At 43.5% G+C, this 15,271-nt stretch overlaps 1 protein-coding gene across 4 annotated transcripts in view; it reads right to left on the bottom strand.

The window, feature by feature from the left end:
- The window catches only part of cercam (cerebral endothelial cell adhesion molecule), a 15,723-nt gene extending 8,451 nt beyond the window's left edge, over positions 1-7,272 (bottom strand). For 2 of the 4 annotated variants that reach the window (XR_007138822.1, XM_027162522.2), the window contains exons 1-9: positions 6,993-7,272; positions 5,911-6,021; positions 3,958-4,075; positions 3,676-3,810; positions 3,264-3,468; positions 2,297-2,416; positions 1,375-1,451; positions 1,085-1,191; positions 554-686 (exon numbers count right to left, since the gene is read on the bottom strand). Coding sequence is in view for 3 of the 4 variants with exons in the window: in XM_027162522.2 (XP_027018323.1) it covers positions 554-686; positions 1,085-1,191; positions 1,375-1,451; positions 2,297-2,416; positions 3,264-3,468; positions 3,676-3,810; positions 3,958-4,075; positions 5,911-6,021; positions 6,993-7,195 (1,209 nt within the window). In the remaining variant the exon portion in view is untranslated. Of the gene's footprint in view, positions 1-553; positions 687-1,084; positions 1,192-1,374; positions 1,452-2,296; positions 2,417-3,263; positions 3,469-3,675; positions 3,811-3,957; positions 4,076-4,703; positions 4,845-5,910; positions 6,022-6,460; positions 6,603-6,992 lie in introns of those variants that run through there. The other 2 variants (XM_027162520.2, XM_047804955.1) reach the window with 2 other exon arrangements.
- Between the last annotated feature and the right edge of the window lie 7,999 nt (positions 7,273-15,271).

Raw genomic sequence — 15,271 nt, 5'->3', positions numbered from 1 at the left:
TCACGGGGAGCCTGTGCCTATCCCATCGGGCATCGAGGCGGGATACACCCTGGACGGAGTGCCAACCCATCACAGGGCACACACACACTCTCATTCACTCACACACTCACACACTCACACACTACAGACAATTTTCCAGAGATGCCAATCAACCTACCATGCATGTCTTTGGACCGGGGGAGGAAACCGGGGTACCCGGAGGAAACCCCCGAGGCACGGGGAGAACATGCAAACTCCACACACACAAGGTGGAGGCAGGAATCGAACCCCGACCCTGGAGGTGTGAGGCGAACGTGCTAACCACTAAGCCACCTTGCCCCCCCCCCCACACACACACACAAGGAAACCTTTAGCAGACATTACACACTGCATGAATAGTATGCAAGTATGTTCAGATCAGTGTGTTTGTGTATCGTAAAGATGCCAGAAAAAATAAATGACATGAAACTGCATGTAGAGTTCATACACTTCATGAACAGTGAATACAGTGTGCAAGCATATAAAAAGCTGGTCTGCTAGTACGAGGACTGCAGTGTGTGTAGGAGCTTCTCACCTCCTTCCAGATGTAGTAGTGGCTCAGGAAACATCCCACCTCCCCTTTTGTAAGCGTACGGCCGGAGAACGGGTCGTAATATCCGGGCAGGAGATCCACACCCAGGATCTTAATATCACTGCTGTTCAGAGCTCTACACACACACACACACACACACACATTAATACATTTACACCACAGCAGTGGTAAATTTCTGATTGATGTTCAGGTGTTGAGTAATTTTCTCTAATTTCAGCTCTGTCTGTAGAACAGGTTTATATTAATGACTCTCTCTCTGAGACCTTATCGTTACCATAGTAACAGTGTGAGGCTGCTGAGAGAACGAGTGTTTGTAGCTGCTGTGATGCAGGTGACAACAGGAACTAACTCAAATGTAATTAATAATAAATTGTAATCTTTGGTAAGTTGCTGTGGTGTAAGAGGAATAAAGCTCTCGGGGACGTGCGGTTATAGTAAATAATCCAACAGAGTGAACGGAGACTCTGCACCACTCCGTCACTAAGTAACTAAAGGTGAAGGTGTAGGACTGACGCTCCGTCAACAGCATCCACCACTTTAGCGCTGATCTCCAGCTCGTAGAGAGACCACAGCATCCTCTCTCTGCGGTCGGGTCGCCTGCGCAGGTTAATCAGGTAAATCTGAACCACACACACACACACACACACACACACACACACACACACACACACACACACACACTGAGATTCACCATTCTTACAGATTTAGTCCTTCAATCCTTAAAACACACGACTCTCGAACGTGAGGCCATGAGCTGAGTTTCTATACGGAGCAGTGAGGTCGGAGCTGCAGGGTTTATTCACCTCATCAAAGCCCATCAGGTCCAACTGCTTGGGAAACACGTGTGTGTAGCGGGACAAATACATGGGAGGTCCATCAACTGCACAGAAGACCATAAAAAAGCACAGTGAGATTATCAGCAGCATGTAAGTCTAAAGGTCCAGCATCATGAGAGAAAATAAAAACAAATACAAACAAAAATAGGGGGGGGGGGGGCACGGTGGCTTAGTGGTTAGCACGTTCGCCTCACACCTTCAGGGTCGGGGGTTCGATTCCCGCCTCCGTCTTGTGTGTGTGGAGTTTGCATGTTCTCCCCGTGCCTCGGGGGTTTCCTCCGGGTACTCCGGTTTCCTCCCCCGGTCCAAAGACATGCATGGTAGGTTGATTGGCATCTCTGGAAAATTGTCCGTAGTGTGTGTGTGTGTGTGTGTGTGTGTGTGTGTGTGTGTGTGTGTGTGAGTGAATGAGAGTGTGTGTGTGTGTGTGTGTGTGTGTGTGAATGAGAGTGTGTGTGTGTGTGTGTGTGTGTGTGTGAATGAGAGTGTGTGTGTGTGTGTGTGTGTGTGAGTGAATGAGAGTGTGTGTGTGTGTGTGTGTGTGTGTGTGTGTGTGTGTGTGTGTGTGTGTGAGTGAACGAGAGTGTGTGTGTGTGTGTGCCCTGTGATGGGTTGGCACTCCGTCCAGGGTGTATTTCTTCAGATATGTCTGATCTACAGCTCCAGATGTAATGACTTACACATCTGGATACTGCATGATGGACCCTGGGCCACGGTGACAAACTTCACCTTTTAGCCAATTAAAATTTAGATTGTTTATTTGAGAATATAGAATTTATAGCATGACATCATTTAATGTTAAACATCAAACACATGAAAGTGTAATGAGAAAAAGTTACAGCTTCATCTGACTGTTAGAGAAATGACTCAGCAGTCAGAAGCCACTCACTCAGAGCCTCCAGGTAGAGATGGATGAAGTTAACGCGATCGTCCTCCACCGTCTGGTGCGGTTTAGCGGGAACGTTCACGTAGCCGTAACGCTCTTTATTACACACGTACATCTGAACCTCTGCATCAACAAAACACACACAGTTCAGTCTCATTAACACACCGAGCAGAGCCACAGAACCAAAAGTGTTACACAGAAAGGGTTTAAGTGTGTTGAACAGGACACATACAGCTCCATGCATAAGTATTGGCCCCCTATAAAACATTTCATATCGTTACAACCTCCATGTGTAAATGAGTCAGGATTTAACGATACAAAACCGATTCGACTCCGTTTGATTTACGATACCGGAGTCATGATTCAATCCGATTCTCCGAATATTTGAAACAAACTTCGAACGAAGGATAATAATGACTGAAAAGATTCCCATTTTATTCCTTGAATTGTAAACAATGCAAAACAACATGCAATTTTGTGTCTGTAAATTAAACACTATGAACAAGACATCATTTCAACATACATTATTAAAATGGATTAAAAACACAAAGTGTGACGTTTGGCAGAAAGTCAATGATACATGTGATGTGAAGCGTGCTGGGGGCATGGTGCTGGGGGCATGGTGCTGGGGGCATGGTGCTGATAGTATGGTGCTGGTAGTATGGTGCTGGTAGTATGGTGCTGGGGGCATGGTGCTGGGGGCATGGTGCTGGGGGCATGGTGCTGGGGGCATGGTGCTGGGGGCATGGTGCTGAGGGCATGGTGCTGGTAGTATGGTGCTGAGGGCATGGTGCTGGGGGCATGGTGCTGAGGGCATGGTGCTGGTAGTATGGTGCTGAGGGCATGGTGCTGGGGGCATGGTGCTGGGGGCATGGTGCTGAGGGCATGGTGCTGAGGGCATGGTGCTGAGGGCATGGTGTCATGTCTATGTATTGTGGTGTAAACAGTGAATCTTCGGGGCATTTTGTACCTGAAACTCTGCAGGAGAAGGCAAAGACAATGATGTCATCATAGGGCCAGGAGTAATCGGTGTGCGGTGGGTAGAAAGCAAGGCTCTTGGTGTTCTCCTTGCGCAGGTCCAGCAGCATGGTGGAATGGACCATGGGAACCGGGAAACATCCTGTCCGGGACCGATACCTGGTCGGGAAATACTCGGCTGTGCGACGGTAATAACCCTAAAATAAAACCGCGATATATATCGAACAAAAGTCCACCATGTGAATCATTTTAAAATCTGCCCAAGCGTGTACGCTCCTGTGAACGAGCCGTTACCATAGAAACGATAGAACTAGCGCGTTCGTATAAACCGTTTCTGCTGTTCTAGAGAACTAATCAACAAATGAGCACCGATCAGAGGTGTGTGATGCTCCTGAGCTGCTTACCTGAGGTGTGATGCCACACCAGTAGTTGGAGTAAGCAGACTGAGAGTCCAGCATGGGGGCGATCACAGACTTATTCTCAGCCATGAGGAGGTTCAGCGTGTCCGGGTTGGTCAGGATGTTGTCTGTATCTGCAAACTACAGAGCACAAAGCACACACACACACACACACACACACACACACACAAAACTCAAATTGGACCAGTACTATCAGGTGGGACACAAAAGTGGAGAATGTGTGTGTGTGTGTGTGTGTGTGTATGTGTGGTCACAGATTTACTCTACCAGGATATAATCAGCCCATCGTTTCTTGGCGAAGTTCAGCGCCGCCTGTTTGAGCCTCATGACGTGTTCGTAGCGGCTGTTAGTCCAGTGTTTAGGCCCCAGTTCACCTGCATAAGAGCTGAACACAGAGAGAAGAACAGTAACACAAATCAACATGACAACACAAACAACACAACAACACAAGTTAACACACACTGAACACACCTAACACACACCAAACACAGACCAAACACACTAAACACAAGCAAAACACACACACTGAACACAGACCGAACACAAACCAAACACACACTGAACACACACTCTAAAGACACTGAACACAGACCAAACACACACACTGAACACAGACCGAACACAAACCAAACACACACTGAACACACACTCTAAAGACACTGAACACAGACCAAACACACACACTGAACACACAAATGAACAGATAAAAACACAGACCAAACACAGTAATCACAGGCAAAACACAAACCAAACACACACACTCTGAACACACAGACCAAACACACACACTCTGAACACACAGACCAAACACACAATAAACACACAGACCAAACACACAATAAACACACACCTCATACACACACATGCACCAAACACACACTAAATACACAGTGCACCCACATCAAACACACACACCACACACACTCAGTGAACACACACCACATACTGAACTTGCACCAAACACACCCTACCCACATACCCCACAAACACTAAACACACTAAAGACTCCATACACACAAGCAGGTTTAAGCATGTCCACATTCCTAAGCCCAGAGAACAGGGTAAGTGAATGTCTGCCCCCGGAGCAGCTGGGATACGACACTGACCCACTTCAGGGTTAATTAAACTGTTCTGTAATATTTCAGTACACAAACAGATAAACTCAGACCTGCTACATCTTATATCTTACTGGTGAAGTAGGCGTGGCCTCTGTGTGTGTGTCGTCCCAGTGAAGGAGGCGTGGCCTCTCTGTGTGCCAGTCTCAGTGAAGGAGGTGTGGCCACTGTGTGTGTCAGTCTCAGTGAAGTAGGCGTGGCCTCTCTGTGTGCCAGTCTCAGCGAAGTAGGCGTGGCCTCTCTGTGTGCCAGTCTAAGTGAAGGAGGTGTGGCCTCTGTGTGTGTCAGTCTTGATGAAAGAGGCGTGGCCTTTGTGTGTGTCAGTCCCAGTGAAGTAGGCGTGACCTCTCTGTGTGTGTCAGCCTCAGTCAAGTAGGTGTGGCCTCTGTGTGTGTCAGTCTCGGTGAAGGAGGCATGGCCTCTCTGTGTGTCAGTCTCGGTGAAGGAGGCATGGCCTCTCTGTGTGCCAGTCTAAGTGAAGGAGGTGTGGCCACTGTGTGTGTCAGTCTCAGTGAAGGAGGCGTGGCCTCTCTGTGTGCCAGTCTCAGTGAAGGAGGTGTGGCCACTGTGTGTGTCAGTCTCAGTGAAGGAGGCATGGCCTCTCTGTGTGCCAGTCTCAGTGAAGGAGGCATGGCCTCTCTGTGTGCCAGTCTCAGTGAAGGAGGCATGGCCTCTCTGTGTGCCAGTCTCAGTGAAGGAGGCATGGCCTCTCTGTGTGCCAGTCTCAGTGAAGTAGACGTGGCCTCTCTGTGTGCCAGTCTCAGCGAAGTAGGCGTGGCCTCTCTGTGTGCCAGTCTAAGTGAAGGAGGTGTGGCCACTGTGTGTGTCAGTCTCAGTGAAGGAGGCGTGGCCTCTCTGTGTGCCAGTCTCAGTGAAGGAGGTGTGGCCACTGTGTGTGTCAGTCTCAGTGAAGGAGGCGTGGCCTCTCTGTGTGCCAGTCTCAGTGAAGGAGGTGTGGCCACTGTGTGTGTCAGTCTCAGGGAAGGAGGCGTGTCCTCAATTTAATATTCTTTGTAATATTTTCCATGTAATATTAACCAGACCATAATTTCCATTTATTTCCTGTATTTGCGAAACTACTGATATTGAAACGAGGAAGACTCACATGGGCTTGTCCATGGGCCTCCACTCCACGTAGTGATAGTACTGCTGCATGACGGTCAGCCACTCCCTCAGGACTGCAGTGGTGTTATCAGTGTTGTGGTCTGTCGCCGCCCTGGTGTGGAACAGAGGTAGAGCCCAGATTTGGATTAGAGCTGCACAACTATACAGTAACATGACAATATATTTTTATTACAAAGGCATTAATGTCATCTGTATTGACAGTGTTACTAATGTCTTCAATGTAACATGTAAAAGATTGGAGATAAACTTTTTTGTGACAGCAGTTACATTTTCACTCATTATATTTTATTGTTACCTTCTGATTCAAATTTATTTTATTTAAAAAATAAACAAAAACTGTAACAACAAGCAGAAATGTAAAAATCACATAAATCTTATGCATTTGACAATAAAGTAACTCATTATCTGTGTTTAACTCCAGAAAAACACACAAAATAAACAAGGCTACTAAACTGTACAGTGGGGTGAGAAGCTATAGTGACTTTATAAATAACTGAACTGAAAGGTTCCTTTTAATGGTAGCATCTCACCTTTAAAACTGTGTACAGAAATAAAGGTATCATATTATTTGCTTCTTCTATGTCCTGCATGTACAGAAATGCACAGATGTGCAGAAAGAATTAATGAGCAGGTCACTGAGGGACAGTTTCTGGTGCACATGGAGTTTGATGATGAAGAGATTTGGACTGGAATATGAACTGAACATGATTTGCTCCACATGGAGCAAAGCCCGAGCCCAGAAGAAACCCTGTAGAAGCCCAGAAGAAGCTCAGAAGAAACCCTGAAGAAGCCCTGAAGAGGACCAGGAGAAGCCCTGAAGAAGCTCAGAAGAAACCTAGAAGAAGCCCTGAAGAAGCTCATAAGAAGCTCTGAAGAATCCCAGAAGAAGCTCAAAAGAAGCTCAGAAGAAGCCCAGAAGAAGCTCTGAAGAAGCCCAGAAGAAGCTCAAAAGAAGCCCAGAAGAAGCCATGAAGAAACTCAGAAGAAACCCAGAAGAAGCCCCGAAGAATCCCAGAAGCTCAGAATAAACCAGGAAGAATCCCAGAAGAAGCCCAGTCCTACCAGATGGAGATGCGTTCTTTGGGGTAGTTGAGCCTCTCCAGAGCCCCGAGGTAATAGGGCAGAGAATGCTCTGAGTTCCGGCTGATGATGGCCATCACCACCGTGGGCGCCTGCATCTCCGACTCCTCCGAGTAGTTCTCCTCCGAAAAATAACTTTGTGCTCGGGGAAAAAACAGACAGAACACAAAACCCCAGAGCAACATTGTGCTGAACCCCCTCACTCTTTTCCTCTCTATCCGCGTCAGCAATCCTGGGCTCCAACTCCCAAACCCCCCTCCCCGCCAAACCCACCCGTATTCTCACCACCCACGCCTCCTGCCCCGGGCTGCGTCTAAAACCGAACTCAATGCGCCATCTATAGGAAGGAATATTTATTAGTCATTTATTTAACAAAATCTTTAATCCAAAGCGACTTGCACATGAGGAATACTAACAGAGCTGACGTTTTAAGACTTCATCATCATCATCATCATCATCATCATCATCATCATCATCATCATCATCACCTTTTTCTTTTTCTTCTTCTTCTTCATCAGCCCATTTGAACCACATTTACACTGTGTGATTGCAGCATTTCCAGCATTTTATGATTATTAATTGTTTTAATTTACAAAAATGAATATTACAAATATTGCTGTAACTCAGAAGATATCATTTTGTGTTCCGATATTTGATCTATTTGATATTTTGATTTTTAATACATTATTCAGAGCAGGATATTTGACTGTTTTTTGTGACCCTGTTCCTCAGTCGCTTCTCCTGGTCACTGGATGAGGAACTTACAGAAGTAGATGGAGGTAATAGGTCATGATGTAGTTAGTAGATGGAGGTAATAGGTCATGATGTAGTTAGTAGATGGAGGTAATAGGTCATGATGTAGTTAGTAGATGGAGGTAATAGGTCATGATGACACAATGATGATGATCACACAAATGATCCTCGGTGATCACAGACACTTTAAGACTCTCTGGTGTAATGATTAAAACTGACAGGGATAAAATGATGTAGTCCTACTTTCTAGGAAGAACTTTCCAGTGTCAGACGCACCGACATCAGACGCGTCGCCGCACGCGCACTCTGTCTAGTCTGCCTCACTGCGTTTATGTTGAACTTTAAGCCAATCGTAGTGCAGGAGGCGGGATTTATCAGAATACAGGTAGGGAAAGAAAAACCCGAAAATCCTCTGGTTTCCTTCAAGAAAGACAACGTGTGTGCGAGTTTCATTACAACTTCCGGCTGCGGACTGAACAGAGGGGGCGCTGCAGCAAGGAAAAACCTGGAAATGTGACATTTACATTTAATTCGTTTTTTTAAGTCCTGAAAGAAAATGATTAAAACTCATTTGATAGATTTATCCTAAATAATCTGTGTTTAATCATTTTACACTTAAAAACTTTTAATGTTAAAAAATCTGAGAACCTTTAGTTTTACAAACACATTATTGTTTTATATAACACACATATAGACATTTATATAATCTATATTAATCAATATACACGTTTAACATGAACACTATGCTAAATAATAAATGACACCCAACGTGTCCTTAATGGATGGGGAAGTGGGTGGGGTAGAATGGTGGGGTAGAATGAAGGGGTAGAATGATGGGGTAGAATAGTGGGGTATAATGATGGAGTAGAATGGTGGGGTATAATGATGGAGTAGAATGGTGGGGTAGAATGGTGGGGTAGAATGATGGGGTAGAATAGTGGGGTATAATGATGGAGTAGTATGGTGGGGTAGAATGGTGGGATAGAATGATGGGGTAGAATGGTGGGGTAGAATGGTGGGGTAGAATGATGGGGTAGAATGATGGAGTAGAATGGTGGGGTAGAATCATGGGGTAGAATGGTGGGGTAGAATGATGGAGTAGAATGATCGAGAAGAATAGTGGGGTAGAATGATGGGGTAGAATGGTGGGGTAGAATCATGGGGTAGAATAGTGGGGTAGAATACTGGGGTAGAACGATGGAGTAGAATGATGGAGTAGAATAGTGGGGTAGAATGATGGGGTAGAATGATGGGGTAGAATGATGGAGTGGAATGGTGGGGTATGGTGGAGTAGAATGATGGAGTAGAATGGTGGGGTAGAATGATGGGGTAGAATGGTGGGGTAGAATGGTGGGGTTGAATGGTGGGGTAGAATGATGGAGTACAATGGTGGGGTAGAATGATGGGGTAGAATGGTGGGGTAGAATCATGGGGTAGAATCATGGGGTAGAATGGTGGGGTAGAACGATGGATTAGAATAGTGGGGTAGAATAATGGGGTAGAATGATGGGGTAGAATGATAGAGTAGAATGGTGGGGTAGAATGATGGAGTAGAATGGTGGGGTAGAATGGTGGAGTAGAATGATGGAGTAGAATGGTGGGGTAGAATGATGGAGTAGAATGGTGGGGTAGAATGATGGAGTAGAATGGTGCGGTAGAATGATGGGGTAGAATGGTGGGGTAGAATGATGGAGTAGAATGGTGCGGTAAAATGATGGGGTAGAATGGTGGGGTAGAATGATGGAGTAGAATGGTGCGGTAAAATGATGGGGTAGAATGGTGGGGTAGAATGATGGAGTAGAATGGTGCGGTAAAATGATGGGGTAGAATGGTGGGGTAGAATGATGGAGTAGAATGGTGCGGTAAAATGATGGGGTAGAATGGTGGGGTAGAGGGGAGTTAAAGCCAGAAGGATTATTGACAACCTGAAAATTGCAGCTTAGAAGAAAAAGTCTGTTTCTCTGGCTTTCAATAAATTGCCACAAGAGGGCGTTGTTGAGCTTAAGCAGTCTCCACCTGAACAACAATATGGAGCATGTTGGTGAATTTAGAAATATTTCTTCCAGTAAAATCTCGAGTCATTTGGATGATGAGGAGAGAATGTGACTGTGTCAGAGATGTAAAAGTGCTGGTGCTTTTTTCTTCAGCCAGAGCTCTCACAAAATCTCTACATTGATTCAGTCTCACATTTATCACCAGCTGTCCACTCAGGAAGCTGAACAGAATTGACAAGCGACATCGGCACTATTGAGGACTGGAGCACAAAGGGATGCTGAGACACTGGGAAGGGACAAAGAGAAGAGGAAAAGGACGGTGAAGAAAACTAAACCCAAGGAACGCTGGAGATGAAGAGATATACAGCTGACAAGCAGTTAAACCAATTTCACTTGGCCCCTGAAACACAATTGAAGCAGGACTGTGCTGGAACCCAGGCCGGGTCAAAGAGGGGGCCGTTTTGGCACCTGCTCCCGCCCCTTCGCACACTGCTCCGGCCCTGCGAGGGCACTTTCCCAGCAACCCCTGCACACCCACACCTCAGAGAGTTCGTGTGACTCATGGGTAACTTTTCACAGCTGGTTCAAAGGTCAGAGCCACGGGGCAGCAGGGTGTGGCAGCCCAGACACGGCACACAAGCTGGTCATCCCAACTCAAACATTTATTCAGCTCAGGGCTGAGAGGGCAGGAGAAAGGCGGGGGTACTTCAGAGGGGTCTGAGCACTAGTGGGGGTCTTAGTGATATAGGTGCTAAAACCACAGCCACAATGAGTGGGGGGTCGTGTCAAAGCAAGATGGTCCAGTGGTCAGCTGCAGCTCCTCTTTTCTTTGGTCAGTCCCAAATCCCTCAGAGGCCCCGGCTGCGATGCTCTGGGAAACTCTGGAACTTCTTGTGGACACATTAATAATAAGCACTGACGTTCTCGTGCAGACGTCAATAAGTGTCACTTCTGCTCCCACGGTCCATCCGGACCGAGAAACCTTCATCAGCTGCCCTCATAATCAACCCCCAACCCAGGACCGGAAACATAAAACATTACTCTACATGTTTCATAGAATAATCATAGTAAAATAATCAGTATGGTACTAGACAACTAACATCCTGTATTTTTGTATTAACAAAACAATTATTTCTGTAATTCAAAGAAATCTAATTCAGTCTCATACTGACACAGAATATAATGAACAACAATAATAATATCTGATTTTATTTTCCTTCATACAACACAGTGAATAAAACAATAAGATACGATAGGAACATCTGCCAATTTCTCTAATATCTAAATCATTCCATAATAATAAATACTAAAAGTTTAATGTAATAATTGTGTGTGCTGCTGTTTTAGGAAAATAATCAACCAGGTCACGTGATCATTTTCCTCAAACAGCACATCATTTATTCCTTTTATAACATGTCGATTTGTCATGGACTGAAATTTTTCATTCAATTAAAAACATTGTACTGTTTATCTGTTTACAGTTCTAGTTATATTTAGACTAATGCTTGCAAAACTAGTTAGTTCCAGTTTTTATTCTTTCTTTACAGCAGTCATAAACAGTCCCTCCCTCACCATCATCTCTTATATTCTCACAAACCTTCTTTGTCCTGAAGATGCCACAAAGCCTAATGTTACAGCTTTACCTTTAACCGTTACAACAAGTTATAGAAACGTCATTGTACCAATGATCCGTCATAGCAGTCTTTGTGAAGGAGCTGTTGCTATAGAAACGATAAGTTATAGCGCATGAATGTAAACCTGTTCTAATGTCACAGCTCCTGCTACAGGGAAGGAATCAGTGCTCTGTGAAGTCGTCTTTATAGATGAATTGACTGGTGACCAGAACATCAGCACATCCACATCCCCTGTGACCAGTAGGACTGAAGCACTTAGATGAGAAAGGTTTACAAGTGTTTCAGTTTGATTTGTCGGGTCAATAGCATGGATTCACAGCTGCAAACACTCTTCATCTTCCTGCACATTATATATAAAATAAAACTCAAACATACTTAGTTATTATAATCAGTTTCTGACCAAAATCATATACAAAAATGTCTTTAATCGTTTGAATGCAGACAGAAAATATTGTTGGATATAAATATAAATCTTCACATAAGAAGTGATACGTTATTATTTATTAAACATTGAGAAACAAAATTTTTCTCACAATATTTCTCTTTAAATTCGTCCACGCTACATACTACACGGGATATTAATAAGTGCAGAATAATTCTATAAATAAAAACCATACCAAATACACGGGACTAAAATGAGAAGGTTAAAGTGAAGCTTTTTATATAAATATATAAATAATCAGGTGATGTTACGTTGAGCTACACATTTCATAATAAAAGCCTTTTGCTTTTTGTAAAACATATTTGTGTTAATAACCTTTTAGTCATACAATGAGGTTTTTAATCATAACACAAATATCCCTCATTCATTTAGTCATTAATTTGTTAGGATTTAGACATTAAAATCATTTCCTTCATTTTCTTCCAGCAAAAATGATGGTCTGAACATTGATGTAGTAGATAAAAGCTTTGCTCTAAAACAAACACTGATTTAGTTTAGTGCTATGTTCGTATACAATTCATCGATCCTAAAGATCTGGATAAACGACTAACATTCTCACCTGATCAGTTAATGCATAGAAATAGTTAAATTTGATGCTTGAAACTTGGACTCAGAACGGATAAGATACGTGTGTTTTGAATTGAAATAGATGCCTATTTTTCTGACCAATCATCTTTAAATGATCTGTTTTATTTGTATAAACATAGACTTTTCCCATATAAACATTGACAGATCTATGAAGGTGTGAAAAATCTCCTCTTTCTGGCTCTGTAGCTTTCTTGTGTCTGGTCCAATGAGCTTACTTTATATACATAATTTACATAAAGACACCTGATTGGTTTAAACACATCAGAGGATCTGTTTGAAAAAATAGTCGCTGAACTTCAGCCAAACGTTTCTATGCTTTTGTTTGTATTGTATAAAGTGCGACATGAGACATTTCAGGCGCTGAACGTTTCAGTTCTAATTAAGTTTCAGTAATGTGAGCGTTTTGGCTTCTATCATCACATCGGAGAGTTCCGGACAGGCCACAAGCGACAGAAACCACTAACTTATTCTTGTGTATAATGTCAAAAATCACAGAAATATTTCTACATTTTTTACAAATCACACGCAATGTGAGTCATGTCTTTGCTTATAAACTTCACAAACCGTGTATGTTTATGTATGTTTATGCTACAGTAACTTAAAGGTTACAGAATAATAAAAGAATAAATTAATTACTTGTACGTTTGTTTTGTGACCTCAGATCAGCAGCACATGGAGCTTGTTCCATGACCCGCGTTAGGAACTCAGTGGATTCTCAGAGAAGACGCTTTACCTCGAGTCACCACCGCTTCTCTTGCCGTCTTTGTTGCTTGGCAACCATCCAGCCACGGTGAAAGAATTCCTTTGCTTTTTTTCCCTTCTCAGAGGAAGGGATGACCGGGGAAATGGACTAGAGAGCAGAGAAGTTCCTCGGGCTGGGAGTTATGGAGTTCCTCCGAGTCTGAGTGCTGATTCAGGATCAGCTCCGAGCCAAAAGTCAGGAATCCTATTTATGGGTCAAACATTGGTCCTTATTTATTTATTTATTTGTTTGTTTGTTTGTTTGTTTGTTTGTTTGTTTGTTTGTTTGTTTGTTTGGCTTTTTTCCGCTCTAATGTGCACTTCCACATATTTCTCAGGTCATGTTGTGTTCCTATCACATACTACAAATATTCTGCAACGAAAATCCAGCTTATGCAAACAAAGTAGATTCATTCCGGCTTTTGATTGTGGACAAAAGGCTGTAACTTCAGGAAAGATGAGTGTTTACACTTAAAAATGCCTCAAATATTAGAAGTATTGAAAAATTACTTTGGAGTAGTAACGCAATAAAAAAATACCTTATACAATTATATACATATCAACCGAATGGATATTTCACAATTCTTCCAAACTTTCCAAGGCCTTTTCTTGGAATTCCAGCATTACAAAACAAGGCCCACAAAGTGACGAGACCTTTCACAATCTCACACACTGCAGGTTCAGCAAATAATATTTCAATTGTGTTTCCTTAAACTGTTAAGCCAGCAATTCTTGCTAGCAACTATTAAACAGAAAAGCTATTAGAGTAACGGATTCTCTCATGAAGTCATGGAGATGATGATCCAGATCAATGATGAAGACAGCCTCGGGCTGTGGTGTTCACTCGTTATACCCCACACTGTTTATAGATTGCACTTAATGTTGCTTTGACGGAATAAACGCCGACGGCGAAAAATGAAGAATTAAGAGTTGAGTGTTGGCTCTCGGTGAAAGGAAGGACGAGTTTTATTGAAAACGATATCGAGTCGATTTTTAGCCAAACATATCTAAGATGTAACGATCTCATAATTCAGAGAATCAGTAAAACGTCCCGTCCACCTTCCGGACTGATATGTATTAATGTTTTTAAATGCTATTTTCATTCAGATGCAGAAGTGTTTACTGACACAGGATCTAACGCTCTGAGCTGATGATGTACAGATGTGGAAAAGTCTACAATGATCAAATCAGAGCTTTGGAGTACGTGTGTCCCACTCGAGCTGCTTTAATCTAGAGGAGGCTTATGGCGGGATCCCCGGAGCCCATTGTGTTTGAGAGGCTGTTTCATTGCCCGCTCTGTGGATGTGGCCTCCTGTCCCCCACTGATCCTTTCAGCTCCCGAGTTAAACATTTATCCATGAATGGGGCCGAGAGTAGCGCCGTGGCGAGCCGCCATCTACCGCTGTCTCTGTGTGCATGACTGGACACCAGCCTTTCCTAGAGCTGTTCGGACATCACAACTGTCCGGTGTGTGTGTGTGTGTGTGTGTGTGTGTGTGTGTGTGTGTGTGTGTGTTTTTTAACAATTATTTGTAAAATGGTATGACCAAGGCCCAGAGTTACCTTCCTCACCCCATAACGTCACACATTTTACAGGATCTAGTAAATAATTAATTTAAAAGACATTTTTCCCCCTAATTCTGACCTCGCAACAGCCATCTGTTTCCAATGTGGGAGGGGCGTGCTCTCTTTCCTGCCAATCACAGCAAGAGAAGCCAATGATGAGGGTTATATGAGTAGATGTATGAGGAAGAAGGCAGATGGAAGGCAAGCCTTCTGAGTCTGTTCTGTAATGCTGTGATGGGGCACGAGTTTTAAAAGATGTGTTTATGTGTCTCAGAAGAAGCCGCTGATAGTCTTCACCCTCTCCAGTTATTGGCGTCCCTGTGATAGAGGCCGTCCTGGATGATGGGTAGACACTGGAAAAGACTAAATTAAAGAGAAAATACAGGGAACATATATTTTGAAAAATGTAAAACAAAATAAAGAATTAATCAGTATCTTAAATATTTAATCTGCATAATTCCAAGGTGAGTTTGAGATTTGTCACACAGAGCAGATTATCACACAATTTGTGCAGTATTTCTAAGATTATACTTTTCACTGATAA

This window comes from Tachysurus fulvidraco, chromosome 20, assembly GCF_022655615.1.
Source record: "Tachysurus fulvidraco isolate hzauxx_2018 chromosome 20, HZAU_PFXX_2.0, whole genome shotgun sequence".
Classification (NCBI taxonomy): Eukaryota; Metazoa; Chordata; class Actinopteri; order Siluriformes; family Bagridae; genus Tachysurus; species Tachysurus fulvidraco.
This window is presented reverse-complemented; position numbering and strand designations above follow the sequence as displayed.